The sequence below is a fragment of the Scophthalmus maximus genome, chromosome 4 (assembly GCF_022379125.1).
Source record: "Scophthalmus maximus strain ysfricsl-2021 chromosome 4, ASM2237912v1, whole genome shotgun sequence".
NCBI classification, from domain to species: Eukaryota; Metazoa; Chordata; class Actinopteri; order Pleuronectiformes; family Scophthalmidae; genus Scophthalmus; species Scophthalmus maximus.
This window is the reverse complement of record NC_061518.1, coordinates 27,176,555-27,195,976: the sequence shown is the minus strand read 5'-3', so window position 1 is coordinate 27,195,976 and position 19,422 is coordinate 27,176,555. Positions and strand designations below refer to the sequence as shown.

The following is a 19,422-nucleotide window of genomic DNA, read 5'->3' as shown; positions in this document are numbered from 1 at the left end:
CTATGTACGGGAGGATGACCTAAGTAAGAATTTCATGTTGCAGCATAACATTTGTGTACATTTCACTGTACATAATGACTCTTCACTCTGATATGTTTTTTTTGCTTTGGGGTTTTTTTTGCATTTAGGGGCAGTTACATGCTTAAACAAACAAGATACCAAATGTTAATGTCAACTTTAGAGTTGATGATCAATGTTGCCAAGTCCGCTTATTACAAGCGACTTTGGGCTTTTTTTATGTGTAAAGTTGCTTACAAATATTGGTCATCACGGGTTGCCTTTTTTTTGGGCTTGTTTCTAAAATGTTAGTTGCTAATTTGGGCTTGCTCACTGTCTGTCTTGTATTCCCACACCTGTTTTCTGAATGTCACACTCATTCACATACATGTTCCTGGCAAATTTCATGTCACATCTCATATCTACTGCGGCGAATATGATTGTAAAAGTAAGCACTAATTCACAGCCACCTACAAAAAAATGTTTTTAAGGAAATATAATTGTTGTAAGAACGCATGAGGCTGTATTGTATTTGAGCAAAAGTCTAAAAAAATAAATGTTCACATAAGTGACCAACACCTCACCTAGTTCTGTTTGCAATCTTGATGTATTAATTGGATCTACTTGTGATAAAGAAATAAAAATGCAATGCAAAAAATGTGACCTGGTAACACCATCTTTGAAAACTCTGGGATGTCCTCTTAAACCGGTCCAGTGAGCAGGGTTGAACAGGTCAAGGTAGAGACAAAACTGTAATCTTTACCTTGTGTCAAGCCTTATTGTTGTTGTTTATTTTTCTTTCTTGATGAGCGAATAAAATGACACGAGCTAAGCTAAATAGCTGCGCTACATTGAAGAGAGCTAAGGCCGAGTAGCCTGTTGTGAGATACCGAGCGAGTCACCTGAAGAGGGAGAGAACTGTAAGTGATTAGACTTTAACAAGGGTGAGTGGATATTTAGCGCAGCAGTTAGATAAAACAACTACAACAACAGTGATTAAAGAGACGAAGATGAGCAGTGGATAAACGCAGGTTATACCAGCAACCGGAAATGACACAATACAAGTTACCGCAGTACGTCAGTGTGTCCGAAGGCCAATATGTTTTCCACATGAGCACCTGAGGTGTCTTCAATGAGGCCCTGTTTTTTTTGGGTTTTTTTGCAGCAGCAGGAGTTGATCTTTTTGAAAAGTACATATATTTTGCTAATAGTACCAGATCAACACAGTCTTTGACCTGAGTTAATTTGTATCTATCCCATGGAAAGACAGTCAGCATTTGTTTTAGTTTTTTTCATACAGTAAATGCAGATGAATGACTGTGCCACATTGGAGGCCTTTTCCAGTTTTGTGTGGTCAACTAACGAGAGTTGATAGACACTGGACTGTTTTTAAGAACAGGAGACACTGGACTTTGCGTCTAAAAGACTGTTTGAAGCTGCCTTTCGTGCTGAGAAAGAAAAAGAGAGACCCTGAGCAACCTCAGCACCGGCTTTGGGGCTGTCAGAACATCATCATCTTCCACCTGCATGAGAAGCGCGTCACCTTATCGCCCTGTTGCATATTACTCGTACTGGTTTCCACCTGTGGCCGTGGCATGGTGAGCTGTCTCAGATCTGTAGCCGCTGTTGCTTCCATAATTGTTAAATTTAAACCCATTGTACTTGGTCCTGACTGTGTTGTTTATACAGGGCTGCATGTCTTGAACACGATGCAGCAAGGAGACCTGGCCATGAGGCTATCATATTGTCAAATCCTCACATTTCTTTAAAGAGAATTAAAGCACACTGATTCAAAATTCTGATCTGATTTTGTACATTGATGGATTTAAAAATAAAAAACACCTGGTTGCGCTGTAGTGAGCAATTGGGAAGTTATGGAAGCAATTCAATGTCTAAAAGCACCTCTACAAGCAGCAGAATTATATGCTCTCATTAGAGCCTGTTTTCTGGCTATAAAGATTAACATCCTCCGTTTTCACACGGTCCGACAAATGTAAGAAAAAATTATGTTATTAGATTAAAATGATTTGCGCCAGGCATCACACAAATGTCACACGATATTGAATATCACAAGAAAAGAAAAAAGGCACTCAATGCCTTGGATTTCTGTTTGCAATTTTTTGGTCTTTTCTTTTAAGTGCATGGTGTTTCAAGACTGACACCTGTCCTGGTCCTTATCTTTATAAATGTGAGTGTGTTGATCAAGTCAACAAAAAGGAAGAACTGTTGAGGAATTTCTGTCCTCTCTTGAGAAACAGCAAGAAGCGTTCTCACACACTATGCAACGTCATCTAATCTATGGCAAGCCAAGGCAGTTTGTGGGTAACTGAAGGCTGTCTCTGCGTTTCATAGTCACGGAATTTGTGCAAGACATAGTGGTGAATAAAGTGTTTCTATGGAGATATCTATTCTGTTTGTGACATGACAACATTACTCTGACAAAGCTTAAAACACCTACAGAGAGCGGAGATAGGCAGACTATCTTGGGACACCTAACACTATGAACCTGTTGATCTGTGTAGCGAACCGGAAGTCTCCTCAATATTGAGCTCTTACAATAAATACTTCTGATTCAGACATCAGCGGTTTCCGTTTTCCTGAATCAGCGTCCACTCCATCAATTATTCCATTTCACTATCTTCATTCACAACCATTTTATTTTACACAGTCATATTGTGCTCATTATACTAAAAGCAAATTGGAACCATATTGCCAAATAAGAATGACCTATTGGCACATCTCGAAAAATGTAAATGATTATTAGTAATACATATACTAGAGTTACACACAAAAGTAGGACATATGTGTGAGTGTTTGTATTTGTATGCTTACTGGGACAGGCCATCATGCGGCAGGTTCGTAAAAGTGGAGGGGAGGATAATCCTGAGCACTGTACCCTGTCCAGCGTTACCTGGTGGCCCATCCCCATCAACTGGTGACACAATTGTTCCCTATGTTGGATCCCCAAACCACAGGACACTGAACACTGCAGAGTAAAGGAGAACAGAATGGTAATGTTTTTGCACCCTGCAACCTCACCACTAGTTGCCACGTTATCCTACACACTGAACATCAGTGAGATTTAGAATAATGTTTTCTTGTTGGTGTACAGCCCAGTTCCAGTTCTTGCATCGGCTCTTAATTAGTTTGCAAAGTTTATTCATGAGATCTATTTTGACCTTTTTATTTTTGTTCTATTTTGAGGAGCAGTCTATACTCAGAATTTTATAAATGTGGATGGTGCAGCACTAGATGGCTTTAAGCAATGAATAGTGCTCTATAAACGAAATTTATTATTATTATTATTATTATTAATAGTATATGATAGCGCACTCTGTTTCCTCTGCAAGCAAATCTACAGACACAAAACCTACAAAATCACTGACTTCGCTCATATATGTTGCATTATAGTCATAGACACGATTAGGCCTTATCTTAGATGTGATAATTTCTTTGAAAATACTGTAATTTTGATAAAAGTGTTCATTCAGCGGCGGTTGTACAACTGTCCTCTCTCTCTCTCTTCTCTCCTGCTGTCTCTCCTCCCTCCCTCTTTCTGCCCACCTCTCCTCTCTTCCTCCTCTCTCTCCTCACCCCAACCGGTCGCGACAGATGACAGCCCACAACTGAGTCTGGTTCTGTCAGAGATTTCTTCCTGTTAAAAGGGAGTTTTTTCTCTCTACCGTCGCCAAGTGCTTTGCTCATTGTGGGTTTTTGTTGGGTTTTCCCTGTAATACTGTAATATTGACCTCACTATGTAAAGTGCCTTGAGACAATGTATGTTGTGATATGGCGCTATACAAATAAAATTGAATTGAATTGAATTGAATTCCAACTGGCAGCCTCCAAACATCCTCCCTCACCTCTTTCATTACTCACCTTTCCCCATTCTCCTCCTGCAAGGTAGGGCAGACAATCAGTGTTGCTGCAGGTTCTGTTAGTGGCAGGTTTGGGCCCCCAGCAAGCCTTGTCTGCTAACCTTCTATAAGCCCCTGTGGACAGGAGCTGCTTACAGTAGACCTTCCGCAGCTGGACACCCCCACCACAAGACTGGGAGCACTGGAGGGAGGGACCAGAAAAAGAACATACAGGTAGGAAATTAGTTTAATTAGTTTCTATTACACATTCAAATATAGATTTGGTGGAAAAAATTCCATACCAGCTGCCACGGTTCGGCCTCCCAGACCGGAGGACAGTCAACCTGGTTGCAGGGTTGGAGGATGGCAGATTTTAATTCCCTGCAGTCCTCCTCTGAAACACTCAGAATATCCTGCTGGTCAATGGACAACAGACGCATACAAAACACACTCCTAGTCTGTATTCCAACGCCGCAGGACACAGAGCAGCTGGTCCATGATGTTACCTCCCATCTGCAGAGAAGAGATGATACAAAAAGTCAGCCACAAAAATGCTAAATATTAAACACATTCTTATTTGATGGCGAACCATAGGTCGCCATGGCAACACCGTTTAATACATGGTCAAAAGTTTCACAATATAACATCATCAACATCTCACAACTTCACTGACCAAATTTGAGGTGGATCTGGTGAATCTGCAAGGCAGAGGGTGTAACAGTGCAAAACTTTTAACTTCCTGTTCCCAGCAGGTGGCACTATGACGTTTGGTAAATATTGACATGTAGATGTGTTGAGGGTGGGACCGTTATCATGCGCAGGATGTTTGGGTCAGAGTTGACCATGTACCTCTGATTACAAGCAACTACCTGTTTCATGGCGAAAGATCGAAATTCGTCAAACTGTCACGGCAAGGGCCTCTGACGAAAAGTCAGGATTTTGATAACTTTCCATGTCATAGGTATTTAGATGGCACACATCAAATTTTAAGCTGCTTCACAAATCGCAGCCCTGCACACACACTCACATTCACAGATGATTGCATGAGTGTGAGAGAATATTGTTATTTCAGTGTTCTGTTTTCTCCACCCATGTTTTGTGTTCTGAGACATTTAAGATGCACATTTTCAAAGCTGTATGTTTTGTTCTTATTTTACTTGAAGTGAGAAGAGGACATTATTGGAGTCCTCCAGATCAATATGATAACTGGCATTTAGGGCTCTGTTCTGCGCCCCATCCTCTTCTCTTAGCTTTTTGAAAGACCGACTTTCTCTTTGGCACATACAGAAGTAAAGGAAGTCAGGAAGTATTGAGAGACAAGCTAAGGCCATTTTCAGCCTTACTGCAGATCTGTGTAGAAAAGGTAGTTCTCTTGTTCAAGTGAATTACCTTTCCAGGGTTTCCGTTACAATCATTTTGGGGTTCATTATTGCCGCCGCTTCTACAGAATTTCATGAAATGTCATGAAGTCGCAATTACACGACTCTACGAGTGCTTTTATTTTGACACAACAAGACACAACAACGGAGCACTGTAGGCGACACGCTCCCGAGGAGAGGGAGGCAGCGAGACCAGTAAGGACAGAGTAGTGCTACCGGGTACCTGTGAGAAAAAGTTACATTTCGCTTCTGCTTATCGGTTCCCTAAATTGTAGGGTATGTATTTTAATATACTTCACGCATCAACGTAACTGCGTCTGTGTTTTGAAATGAGCTAGCACTTAGCATGCATGTTAACGTCCGAGCCGCAGAATGAAACATGGAGTTACTTTAACAGAGAAAGCGACAACAAGGCAAAGTGCAGTAAATACGGGGCGTTTAATAGCTGCGAGTCGGGTCGCACTCTAATCTGTACAAACATTAAAGGTAGGTATCGGTATTGGTGCAGGCTCTTGTCATCTCATGCTTGGACTACTGCAACTACCTGCCATTCGACATATGAAGCTCATCCAGAATGCAGCGGCCCAAGTGGTCTTCAACCTACCCAAGTTCTCCCACACTACACTGATCCTCCGCACCCTGCACTGGCCGATGCAAGGCACTGGTATTCGCCTACCGTGCTGCCCATGGCTCAGGCCCCTCCTTACATTCATAAAATGGTCAAAACTAACACCCCAGCCCTTCCACTCGGCTCTGCTACTGCAAACCGGCTTGCCATGCTCTCACTGTGAGGGGACAGAAGCAACCCCTCATCTAAATCCTGTCTGTTTTTCTTCCTGGTTCCCCATTGACATCAGGACAGCAGAATCCCGTCAATGCTTCCGTTGCATACTGACAATTCACCTGTTCAGACTGCACCTTACTCCCTGAATTTGTATTTTTTTAAAAGCACTCTGTTTATGCCTTTTTGATGAATATTAATGTACTGTAAGTCGCTTTGGACAAAAGCATCTGCTATGAATGTAATTTAATTTGTTCCTGTCTCTGATATAATAGGTTTTAATTTGTTATTTTATGCTGTAAAATCATGACTGACACATTTGACTGACTCATGACTGGTTTGGCAGGTGTATCAGCAAAACCTTCATACCATGTGTCCACTCACGATCACTACTGCCAGCAAAAGATGGCAGAGCCCATATCCAGGATATTTTGGCTTCATCTTTGTACAGTAGGAGGAAGTGGAGACATGTTGCCCAAGGTTCATCTTAATACTAGAGTGAACTAGCTCTATCCTACAATACAAGAACAATGTTGCTCCTATATTTCAGGGATCATCAATGGGGTGAATGCAGACTTTTTGTCTTAGAAATTTCAGTCTTGCAGCATGATATCCTGTACAGTACAGTATGAAACCATTGAGTGTATATTACAGAGCTCTCAGCTCACTTACTCCTAGTCTTAGCATGATCTTATACAAACTAGCTACATATCTGCTATTGCAGATATTTTTTCAACCATCAAAATACCACCAAAACACTACTTACAATAAGAACACAGAAAGACTGTAACATGAAGGATGAATGGCATATACATTTTTTTTTTTAAAGCCTTGCATCGACAATGACATGGCCACCAATGTTGTCACAGTTCGCACAGACAAACCTGTTATTTCTTTGGTCTAAACTATTGGTAGAAAAGGGCTAATAGAAACCTCAGGGCAGCTGAAGGGGACCATGACTCTTGTGCTTGTAAAGGTCTTGGGTGACCTTGTGGTCTCTCACCTTGCGGGGCATGGCTCAGGGTTACAGATGCGGGTCATTACTGGTGGCCTGCTGGATGAATTACACAGAGAGTCCTCCACCTCATCACCTTGCTTCCTGTTAAGACATCTCACAGCTGCCGTCTGCTTCCCTGGGCATAAGATATAGACAAAAACCAGTTGGACATGATGCTTAAGGCCAAAGGATTTCTAGAGCCTTTCAGCTGCCAACGTGCATTTGAGAAAACTCACCAGCAGCACATGTAGCTGAACAGGCAGTGAAGCTCCTGTAGTCCCAACTGTACAGTTCCTCCATCTGGGTGTAAGGGGCCCCATGGTCCTGAAGGCCTGAAGAGATGCCTGGAACCTGGGTACATGGCCCCTGGTTACAGCGCCTCTCCAGCTGGGGTCTCTCCTTGCCACACTCATCCTCTGGAAGGTCTACCTCCGTCTTGGTGAATGAAAGCATCACGTTGCACTTCACCTCACGGGTTTGCTTGCCCAGCCCACAGGTTGTGCTGCAGGGTGCCCAGGGCCCAGGTACAAATCTGAAAAAAGCAGTTGAAAGAGGTTATGACATGCTGAAAATGTGTACGAAGCTTAGATGTGTTACAAGGAACTCCACCAACACCACCACCTGGTTGTAATTATTAATTTAATTATCAATTAAAATTTCCAAATTGATATTGAGTATATTGTAAATGAGACTGAATCATTTGATTGGCTATCATTTCCCTCCGTTTGAAGGGTGGTGCCCCGAGGAACTTGATATTAATGATATTAATACAAAGTTGTATTAATTATCAGTTATTATTTTATAACTTTAATTTTGATAGCCATAACTGATCAACTATATTGCTTAGACAAATGGTACTTCAACAACTTCTGATCATCTTTCAGCCTGCTATACTGAACACTGGGTTCATCAACAACAGCAGGAACACATTGGTCCATATTTAACATGTGTATCACTGATGTTGCCATTTAAACACACTGTGTTTTCAGTGGGTTGGTAGGTAGTAGATCTATGAGTATGGAGGTATGGAGTAAGTACAAAAAGTCTATTGGATTAAAATCACTTACTGTCCCTTTAAGTCTGTTCATCTAATTACAAATCTTTTTTTTTGCAGTACCTGCACTTACAAGCCCATATCTATAGTGAATTATGACAGCAATATGTTTTAACTGTGCTCATAACCACACAATGCATTCTGAAGACATTATAGATGTTGCTTATGATGAATTATAAAGGGTCTTTATAATGGATGCTTTTGACTAGTTATTAACGAGAGGTTAACTGATGGGTTTATTATACATTATGACTACCTATACAAACCTCAACAATCAACTGTAGTAAGGACTCATAGTACACTATAATACTCTATGCAGTATCATAAGTCCTCATTTTATGCGTTAAGTAAAGTGAAGTACATATTCATGCTTCTATAAGGATTCATGCTTCATTATAATGTTTCATTGTTGGTGATGAGTAAAGTGTAGTGCTTTTGCATACATTCAAAAAAAGCTAAGCTGCATCATGTGATTATTTTACGAGGTGGCCAAATATTCCGAGAATTACAAGTAAAATGTATCTGCTTTAGGAATGGAACCTCAAGACGTAACAACTACACTATTTAAAGGACAAAAAGACGAAATACATTAACTCAAATTTTATTTGTACAAAATAAGGCATGTGTAACACACTGAATGAAGACACCTCCCATCCAGATGCCAGGTGGTACTAGGGTGACCAGATCCCAACAAACCAAATGTCGGGCAAATAATATTTTTGTGTGGGACAAGGTGGGACACATTAACAAAGATGATAGTCTAATGTTGCCCCTTTGTTTATTCCGACTTTTGTATTATCAAAATATACTGAACCACATACAGAAGTAGAACCATGTTTATCAAACAGAAGGCATCGTTCACTTTAAGCCTTTTAATCCTCCTGATCAAATCACTAAATTTCAATAGAAATTAGACACAAAAAATTTAGATAAAATTAAAATGCATTAATACAAATCAAAATCGACCAGGAGGTAACAAAAAAATTAAATTCAAACAAGTCTCCACGGAGGCAGGCCGCTGCTTTTGTATGACTACAGGACATTTTTTTGCAATATCCGAGTCTGGAAACATGTCCGATGTCGCTCACTACCCCAGTCTGCTGACCTATCTGATTGGGAGTGCAGCACAGTGTGGTAAACGTTACTTATATCAGCTGCTGTTACCTTATCTGTGTGACAATCATCTCTGGGTTTCAAAAGGAATGCATCCATAGATTGGGACATCTCTTTTTGAGAGGTCTTGGGTGACCTTGTGGCAGGCGGTTCTACTTGTGGTTATTATTTATTATTCCTCTTGTGCGGATCACATGCTCTGTGTCACTTCACATCATACTCTCCTCCGTTAGTAACTGAAAAACTCTTTGAGAGTCCCCTTCCACTGGCTTATCCCAGTTGTAATGACTTTCCCAATCTTTGTTGTAGCTGCATTTTCTTTTCTTGGCCGTACTTTCCATTTTATTTTCCCGACATCTGCATACTTTATGACTTGTGGCTGCAAAGACGGTAATGTGCGGCCCTAACCTGCGCAGTTCAAGTGGGCACATTACACAGCCCCTGAATGACAGCTTTCCCTGCTTTCTCTACAGCCATTGGGTAAAAGCCAAATTTAGACAAACGTCTGTGAGAAGCGTCTACCAATCAAAATGCGGGACATGGTCTCAGTTTGTGGGACGTGGGAAAAGGGACAAAAATGCTGTGCAGTCCCATTATGCGGGACACCTGGTCACCCTAGGTGGTACCTTAGTGAATGAACACAAATGGTCCAGCGGTTAAACTTAAGTTAAAAACACTAGGCAAAAATTCGCTTCAATTTCTGCCTGAACATTGAGGTTTTGCAGCACTTTAACATTGCTTCTGAGAGAGTTTGTCAGGAATACTGGTAAAACAACAAGACATACATTTTGCGTTGCTGCAGTTGTTTGAGGAAAGGTCTCTCTTAGCAGCATTTTGAACAACATGCATGAATCTTCTTTGTCAATCCTTTTTGATTTTTGCTTAAGACTTATGCAAAACACTTAAAACTCATTGCCTATACATAAGATTTCTTTGTGCCTGCTCTAGGTGTGTGTGTGTGTGTGCAAGGTGTGTTTGGGGAATGTTTGAGGAGCATGTTTGCATAGGGTGTGACAAGCATATATTCTGTTTGTGGTGAGGTTGGTCTGAGCTCTGGCAGCTGTTGGATACCAGCGAGGCTATCAGAACTGACCAGGCCTAGAACTGTAGGCAATAATGAAACGCTTATCGTCAGCAGCAGAAGAAGAGGAAACAGAACCAGACAGATTCACACAGTGCTGGATAAGCTGTGTCTGTGTGTGCGTGGGTGCGTGAAAGCAAGCTGAAACAGTGAAAAAAACTATATATATGCTTGTTTGTAAAAAAAACAACCCTTAATATTAGGTAGAAAATGTATCTAGTTTGGACATACATTCTGGATAAAATCAGATTTATTCTTCTCAAAAGAACAATTGTATACAGTGCAGATCTGCTTGTAGGAAAAATACACAATATATAAAATAATTTAGTCCTCCAACCATACGAAGAACTATGTTGTATGTGGTAAAAGCTTGGTTAAAACAAGCTAGCAGCCGGGTACATAAGAGCTTAATGTACATGTGTGCATACTCACGTAGGGTCCTCTGTAGCAGTATGGTGTTTCTCCAGTTCATGGGCTTGTTTTAACCAGGGCACCTTGGCCTCCACTGGCACAGATTCTGATGGGGAGACAGAAAAAGTCATCCAAGGGATCAGTATTCAGTATTCCAGATTCAGGCCCTGATTCCACCAGCGATTGGGGTCTGAATGCACCAAACACCTCAGAGTAGGAAATTGGTCCTAGGCAGATGAGCAGTGATGCATGTTGTTGCTTTGTCATAAAACCTACTGAGATTTTTACACTACATTTATTCATTTTGTTTGAATAGTCCTGCTTCTTGGGAGTTCTCAGAGGCAGGTGAGTGACCAGGGGTGAGCAAAAATTAGTAGGAAAAGACACTGTATATAATTATATGGAAATCTGATATATAATTGAATAAATGAGCAAGATACTGCTTGAATTTATGCATCTTGTGAGTGATGTAATTGCTCCATCCACACTAGAGACAGTGAGCTTGCATAAAAACACAGATAGCAATGGTTTTCATCCATGCACAATAATTGCGCTCAGTGTAACTTACCCCCCTCATAAATGTGGTAAAAATAACTGATGAGCACCATCATCATCCCTACCATCTGACATCACATGTCAGATGCAGATCCAGCTTTGTCATTAGAAAGGTTTGTGTGATATATGTGTCCAGTAATTTAGTAGAGTCTTTAGTGACCTTACTGCTGGTTAGCTGGTGGTCCTGGTGTTCCCTGGTAGTGTCTGTTGTAATGATCCACCTTAGCCCCGTAGTTTCTTTAAAAAACACACAAACTTTAATCCAGTGATGTCACAAAATGATGTACCGAAATAAAATAACAATCACGGACTCGGAATAAAATCGCGTGACTCCACCGCTAGTTGAGCTTTCACTAACCAAAACCTGCACACTTTCTGCTTACCTGCAAAACATAACCAGTGTGCTCTCTTAAAGCGACAGTAACGTAAAGTTACAACAAGCCTTTTCTTAATCGGAATGACACATAATAACAATAACTGTTCGGAAAATACTTTGACGAACTATAAGAAAAACAACAAGACATATATGGCTCATCCTCGCTGGATGTTGTTAACATTAAAATGGCCCTGAATGGGAAAAAGGTTTTCCACCCCTGGTCTAGACTAAATAAAGAATAAACTGAGAGATTATACTCTTTTTGAGAGAGTATAATTTCTGACTCAAAGCAGTCAGAAGTAGAACGGACGAATGCTTTGTTTCTTGTACTGTACTCAGTACATTGTTAAACACTGAACAGCACTAATTTGAACAAATATATATGTTGTGTGTTAAGTGATGGGACTAAAATAAATCCTATCAAAGGAAAAAAGTAACACAACTCAATATGTTTAGTCAGACTGTTACCTAAGCCCTTGAACTCTATTGTTGTAAAGGGTTGTAGGCCCATCACTATGAACCTGGTCACAGCGAGGTGGAACTCATCCATCTTCTCCTCAGTCATCCTGCCACTAGCTGCAGCTGTGAAGGGCTTTGGGATGGTCTCAGACTGGGAGTAGCAGAAATAGAGTGGCGGAGCGTTTCCTCAGCGAGTGACTGTTCGTTCGGAACTGCTTGGGAAGAGGCCGGAGCGTGGGCGTGTTGGATGCGTGTTGGATGCGCGTTGGATGCGTGTCGCTGCGGCTACCAGATGCGGAGGAGAGTCGGAGCTCGGAGCATTGTGCGATATGGATTATCGATCGCAAGAGAGCGAGCCGGTGAGGTGGGAGAACCGGAGATGGAGAAGATTCCGGGCCTACGGGGGTGTCCTGGTCGTCTTCAAACAAGTCTCTGTCTGAAGGATTGGGGAGAAGTTTGTGATCGGTGGCGTACGGTAAGCGCATTGCACGTCTGTCGCTGTTTGTGTAAGAATGAGTCAGGAAACGGAACGTGGCACATTTAATATGAAGAAGAATACCAGGGTCAGAGCCAATCGCAGACGAAGGCCAGCCCTTCTATGCCTCTGATTGGCTCAGACCGTGGTATTCTTCTTCGCGTTATCCTGGTGGGAAAACACACACATACAGACTAGCTAAACGTAAGCTGCACCGGTGCGACCAAGGAATTTTTTTTATTGAACTGTACAGATTTTTGGTCGAACTCTAGAGCCCTGATAGTTGGAATGGGAGAGTTAATTGGTGTTTGTGCCCCGCCCCCAGCGACTCTCAACGGATAAGGCAGAATAGATGATGGATGGACTGAGTGTGCATTAACACCTTACACTGATACTGTATTAATAGTGTCCTACCTCTGGGCTTGTGGCAGGCTATGGGGACCAAACAGTCTTCTTTAACGTGAGGTTTGAGTGATGCCTCACAGCCTCCAATGTGCTGCCCACGATGGTCGATGCACAGAACCACCCGGTAACGCAGGCCACGGCCGCATGTCACTGTGCACTGAATGGATGGCAAAACACACATTTACTCATATGTGATACACTTTACAAGGGACATCAATCAATTCAAGTAGGCATGGTTGCAACTTTTAGTTTCTTTATTTCATTTCATTATAGATGAATCCAGTGGTCCCAAATCTTTTTGCTTTTGACCCTCCAAAAAAGGCAATGTCTGGTCCACCAGTTGGGACCATTTGAATTTTTACATTGTTCTATAATTCTTTGTAACATAAATATTTTGTTGTTTTGTTTTAAGTTTCCTGACTTATCAGACCAGCAATCCAAAATAGATTAAATTCACAATAATATGAAACAGAGGAAAGCAGCATCCTCAAAATAAAAATTTTGGAATTTCTGTTTGATACAGTAAGTGCCTTTACTAATTAAATTATTAAATCTTTCAGTCGCATAATTTACTAATCAACTCAAAATGTCAGTTATTCAAGTGATTTATCATTTTATATTCAATAGATCATAGAGTGACAATAGAAAGATAAAAAAATAATTAATGAACAAAAAATGTGTCAATATCTTTTTAAAACTAGAAATTAGGCTCAGTGATGCTGCGTACTGACTTTAGATGACTTTCCCACTTACTAATGTAGATGGCTGGTGTAAACAGACACTCACTGACCTGAGACCATTCCATGGCCACCCATTGTGGGCAGGAGAAGGTGTTGCAAATCTGTCGGGTCACAGGTCCAGGGGAGTGGGTGCACTTCCACTTCTCCACCTCGGAGAACTGTCCATGGCTGTCTTCCTCCACGCACATCACACTGCGGTCCTGCCAGCCACCACCACAAGACACCGAGCACTGGGTCCAGGGCCCCTGCTCCCAGCTGCACAAAAAAGGCAGGGACAAGGTTCACTGGCGCTCCTGTTTCATTCAATCATGAACTCAACATTGTTTAATAACAATAGAGACACTGGGGATGCTTTTCTTAAACACACTACATACAATCTCCGCTCTTAATTAAAGATGTGTTCATATTACTATCCAACAAGCCAATTGGGTGACAGCAGTGAAATGTAAAGACCTGAATTCACAATTGCCGAAAATGTGACATGATCTAAACTGCTGATCTCCTGAGAATTTCACACAGGAGTCTCTAGACATTATACTCAGAATGCAGCCAACAACAACAACAACAACAACAAAAATCCAGTGAGCAGCATTTTAGTGTTGATGAGAGAGGTCAGAGGAGAATGATCAGACTGGTTGGAGCTAACAGAGAAAGGCTACAGTAACTCAGATAACCACTCTTTGTATCTCTGAGATGTGTCTCAGAATGAACAACATAATTGTTCCCACTGCTGAAGTGGGAAGTGCTCATAATAAATATGTTTTTAAGTCATGAATTTAACAGCAGATTTGTAACATCACAGGTTGAAAGCCAATCTTATTCCAACATGAAACTAATGTGGAAACTTTAACCTTCTGTACAGATACACTGGACTTGAGTGAAGTAGACGTCTTGTATCCAGCAGTTACACTTTTGAAACAAAAAACAATAGGGTGAAAGAGCAGGTGCGATTACCCTTTTTCGGAGACAATATCAAAAAATCATTACTCAAACTTACTAAAACATTATCCTCACGGTGAGATACAATGGTGGCTGTGAGTAAATGTTGACAAAGTAAGTTCATCTATTCAGCATGCAAAAATGCTATCCTCTTTCTGTTTTGGTTGCGCAGTGGCATATGCACTTCCCTAGAGTCATAAATTGAACTTCCTTTTCTCCACAAAGTCTTTGAAACATAAGATTAAGCTAGTGTGAACAATGCACCAATACGCAAGTACAACAAAGAACCAATGAGCTCCATCCCTAACACATGAGCTTAACCCTTAGTGTGTTCTCAAGTGGCAGAGAGAATTGCATAGTGTAAGCAATAGGGATCAGACTAAGAGCGTTTCAGAAAACCCCTGATGATAAGATCAGGAACCTCACCCGGAAAGGGGAAACGGGCTCCCAGAGTCTGACCTGGGAGGGGAGCTTGCCGGGTGTATCTGATGGGAACTTTAATCATGGGTCCCAGCTGGGCAAAGCCCGAAGAAAAGACATGGAGCTGCCATCACATGAGCCCACCACCCGCGAGGAAAGGCGCCAAGGGTTAGTGCTGTGTAGGCTGGGCGGCAGGCAAGGACGGGAGCCCAGGCAGGCTAATCCCCGGGGAAGGATCCTTAGCTGGTGTGGGAGGTTGAGAGGTACCAACTAGACACAGTTGGCCACAGCAAGGGTTCTGGAGAGGGGCTGGACTCACAAGTCCCCGCCTGAGCGCAGCTATGTTGGAGTCCCCGGTGATGGAGCGGGTCGCCTCTCCGCAGCTCCAGGTTGGAGGGGGGGAAGGCTCTGGCTGTTGTATGGATGTATTCACCGATCAGCAGCTCAGAGTACTCCGCCTTTTTAGAGTTGCTGGGGGGTGTCCCGGAAAAGATCCGGCCAAGGGAATCTATAATTCTGCTGGGGAACTTCAATGCTGACTTGGGCAATGACGAAAACCAAGACAGGCGTGTTTGGGAGGATCGGCCTGGCCGATAGTAACCTGAGCAGTGTTTTGTTATTGGACTTCTGTGCTAGTGATGGATTGTCCATAACAAACACCATGTTTGAGCATACGGTTGTTAATAAGTGTACTTGGTGCCAGAACACCTTAGGCCTACGATCAATGATCGACTTTGTGGTCGTGTCATCAGATCTGTGGCCGTATATTCTGGACCCTTGGGTGAAGAGCTGTCAACTGATCACCACCTGGTGGTGAGCTGGATCAGATGGCGGGGAAGGCTGCATGATAGACCTGGTAAACCCTAACAAGTAGTATGGGTGAATTGGGAACGTCTGGCAGAGGACCCTGTCCATGTGGTCTTCAACTCACACCTCCGTAAGAATTTCTCACACATCCCGAGGGAGGCTGGGGACATGGAGGCAGAAAGGACCATGCTCAGGGGGGCTGGGAGCTGTGGTCAGAATGTCATTGGTGCCTGTAGAGGCGGCAACCCAAGAACCCACTGGTGGATGCCGGAGGTGAGGGAAGCTGTCGGGATGAAGATTGAGGTTTTTTGGGCTTGCTTGGCCAGATGGTCCAGACTGTTTTCAGTCAACTTTTGACCCAGACTGGGGACATCGTCGAGCAGTGGAAAGAGCACTTTGAGGAGCTTCAGAACCCGTCCTACATGTCCTCTGTGGAGGAGGAAGAGTCTGAGGACTCTGGAGAAGCCTCATCCTTATCCTTGGCAGAGGTTGCTGAGGTAGTTAAGAAGCTCCCCAGCGGCAAGGCGCCAGGTGTTGTTAAGATTCGCCCAGAGATGCTGAGGGCTCCAGACATTGTGGGGCCTCTTCAATGTCACATGGAGGTCGAGAACAGTGCCTGTGGAGTGGCAGGCTGAAGTGGTGTCCCCATTTTCAAAAAAGGGGACCGGAGGGTGTGCTCGAACTATCGGGGAATCAAACTCCTCAGCCTCCCTGGGAAAGTTTATTCCAGGGTACTGGAAAGTAGACTCCGACCGATTGTCGAACCACAGATACAAGGGAGATTGAGTAGTCTGCGGCCGCAGAGATGCAGGTGAGTTACTGGGATCGCCATTAGAAGCAGCCAAAATGGGTTTCCCTCGTAGAGTGGCTGGGCTCAGCCTTGGAGATAGGGTTAAGAGTTAGGAGATTTCGAGGGAGTGCTCCTTTGCATTGAAAGGGTTCAGTTGTTTCTTGTTTCGTGCATCTGGTTAGGCTCAAAAATTGGACCTTAGAATTCAGTCAGTGGGACAGAGCTCTAATTAAATAATTTTAAAACACTTTCCTTAGTTGATAAGCTCTTAAAACACAAGCCAAAGGTTAACGATTGTTAATAATTATGGTCCACATATGATACTATACCATTTACTTATAAAAAGAGCAATAGAGTACACAGAAGAAATAATATACTTATTTGACCTGTCAGTGTAGTTTAAAGTTAAAAGGGTCTACCGGAAAAAGCCTTGCACCTCCTAATTTACACACATCAGTCAACTCTCTCCACACATATTCCATGTGTACGTGTGCAGCAGTGTGCTGCAGTGTTACATGGCCAAACATGTCTAAAGGAAGGCTTATTATTGTTCTCTCCCCGTGACAGCGTGTGAGGCAGTCACCACCAATCACTCACAGTAGCACCACTGTGCCAGGAGCTGAGCTCACAGAGCTGAAAACACCACATACATCGAGCACACTGCCAAGTACTTTTGGGAGGAATTACTGGAAAAAAAATTCATATGCAGAACTGGATTGCTCACTCTCCCCCATAGATGAAGTCAGACTGGAGGAGGAGAGAGGCCTGGATTGATTGATGAGTAAAAGTAAAGACAGCTGCTATTGAACACAGCACAGTCACTGTTTTTTATGACACAATGCTAAGAAGATACATTTTTCACCATTTGCTCCATCTCAGTGTAAAATTATGGCAGGTATTTTCAATAACTTTCTGGCTAAAGGGAGGGCACAGCCAAAGAAAGGGGCCTTTTATTCCTTCACAACCCAGACTATGTCTTTTAAAATTTTGTCATGCCCTTCCCTGTGATTTATTGAAAGTGAAATCTGCATTTTTGGGGGGCCACTCGAGAGGAGCAGAAACAAGCTGCCACCTTAATTTATATTAATATTTAAATAATTTCTGCTTTGGTGTCCGCCAACTACTGGGTTTAACTGTTTCCCTGAAAACAGCTGCTTGCTTAAAATGATTTACAGCAGCTCTCCCAGAGAGGGAATTTTAAAGTGTTGAAAGGACTCTCTAAAACTCTTATTTACATATTTCGTACTGCTACTTCTACTCCTGGTTACTCCTGGGTGCATCAATAGGCGCATTCCAGCTAGTAATCACAAACATTAATTTCTCAACACTCTGTTTCCACTAGCCCTGTTTTAGACCTCAGCTGACACACTGGAAATATGTCACGTGGTGAGCAGTGAAATGCTGTGGCTCGTAACCTTTCAAATGAAAGACTGTAGCAGTTACTCACCGAGGCAGAGGTTGGAAGTGGTCATATGGCATTACCTCTTTGAATCCATCACTAGAGGAGACAATGTATCATAGAACACTTTCAGTTTATGAGACTTTGATGTCAGGACAGCATCCCAAGAGGTTGAAGAAATCTTGGGAAAGCATATTTGAAAAGCTTAATTGTACTCAGCGTGATTCTTAACAGCTGTTTGGGTCTTCAAGATTGTATTAAAGTCATAAAAGTCTGTCAAAAGAAAATGCATTTTACTGCCAATTTCTACTTATCATTCCTGCTCTTGATCAAATTCATTGATCCAGCCCTTCATTAAATAGCTGCAAATTAATGTTTTACTTGTATCTTATTTTTCTGGGAGGTTAGAATAATTTGGCTTGGTCTGACAAATCGGATCATCTGCACAGTTCTTCCAGCAATGCCAGATATGCCTGTAGCAAGATTGAACCTCTAGACGAAAATGGACTGCATGAAATGTGAAATGTATCTGAATCTCTTTGCATTTTTCAGTTCATTGCATGGCTAAAGGTATGTTGCCTGTTTGTTATACTAAATATGTTTAATGATTTACTGTAGCTTCTCTAGATGGTTGCAATGTCTGTGTAAAATGTTCCTCTGTTAACAGTTTTCACTGATCTAACTTGCAGCTAATGAAGTACTTAATTAGCTTTGTACATAATTGTGCTTGTGAACTTTGTAATAAAAATGTTCATGTGATTTCACTGATGTAAATACAACTGATAATAAAGATCTGTACCCCTCTTTGCATGGGTCCATGTTGCACTCCTTGAGCTTTGGCATTGGTTTGGTGTTTTCAGGATAGCTGTTACAGTGGTGCTCAGGCAGTGTCTGGTTGGATCGGATGTCAGTGCACTCTGCGGAGTTCAGCTGATAGCCTGGGGGAGGGTATTGGACAGAGGCTGTTTTAATCGGTAAAGCTGCGTACAAAATAACTGGGGATCAATACGATTTAAACACTGTTAAACCATAATTAATACATGCAGATATATGTTTACAGTTACTAACAATTAAATTGGATCCTCTCACCTCCTCCACATGTGACAGAGCAGGGGAAGAAGTCAGATTCTCTCCACTGGTACCTGATTGGCTGATAGAACAAAAACTGGACAACAGTGTCTTTTGGGCCTCCATACTTCATCTGGTTGGCATGAAGGGTGACAGAATAGTACAGACGACCAGCATTATGTCAAGTATTATAGGATAGATGAGATTTGTCAACATAGTTGAGCGCAGTCCTGTAGAGGATCCTACAAACAAGAACCAAAAGGACGCCTGTTTCAGGAGAAACGATTTTTCCAGTTTGTGTTGAAACCAGAGTCTGGCT

At 42.2% G+C, this 19,422-nt stretch overlaps 1 protein-coding gene across 5 annotated transcripts in view; it reads right to left on the bottom strand.

The window, feature by feature from the left end:
• The window catches only part of LOC118302501 (ADAMTS-like protein 3), a 135,984-nt gene that overhangs the window by 8,622 nt on the left and 107,940 nt on the right, over positions 1–19,422 (bottom strand). For 3 of the 5 annotated variants that reach the window (XM_035628684.2, XM_047331570.1, XM_047331572.1), the window contains 12 exons: positions 19,125–19,236; positions 18,835–18,973; positions 18,084–18,134; positions 13,731–13,935; positions 12,950–13,097; positions 11,391–11,462; positions 10,692–10,776; positions 7,248–7,543; positions 7,018–7,147; positions 4,157–4,367; positions 3,877–4,056; positions 2,830–2,983 (listed from right to left, as the gene is read on the bottom strand). In XM_035628684.2, coding sequence (XP_035484577.2) covers positions 2,830–2,983; positions 3,877–4,056; positions 4,157–4,367; positions 7,018–7,147; positions 7,248–7,543; positions 10,692–10,776; positions 11,391–11,462; positions 12,950–13,097; positions 13,731–13,935; positions 18,084–18,134; positions 18,835–18,973; positions 19,125–19,236 — 1,783 coding nt within the window. Of the gene's footprint in view, positions 1–2,829; positions 2,984–3,876; positions 4,057–4,156; positions 4,368–7,017; positions 7,148–7,247; positions 7,544–10,687; positions 10,777–11,390; positions 11,463–12,949; positions 13,098–13,730; positions 13,936–18,083; positions 18,135–18,834; positions 18,974–19,124; positions 19,237–19,422 lie in introns of those variants that run through there. The other 2 variants (XM_047331571.1, XM_035628686.2) reach the window with 2 other exon arrangements.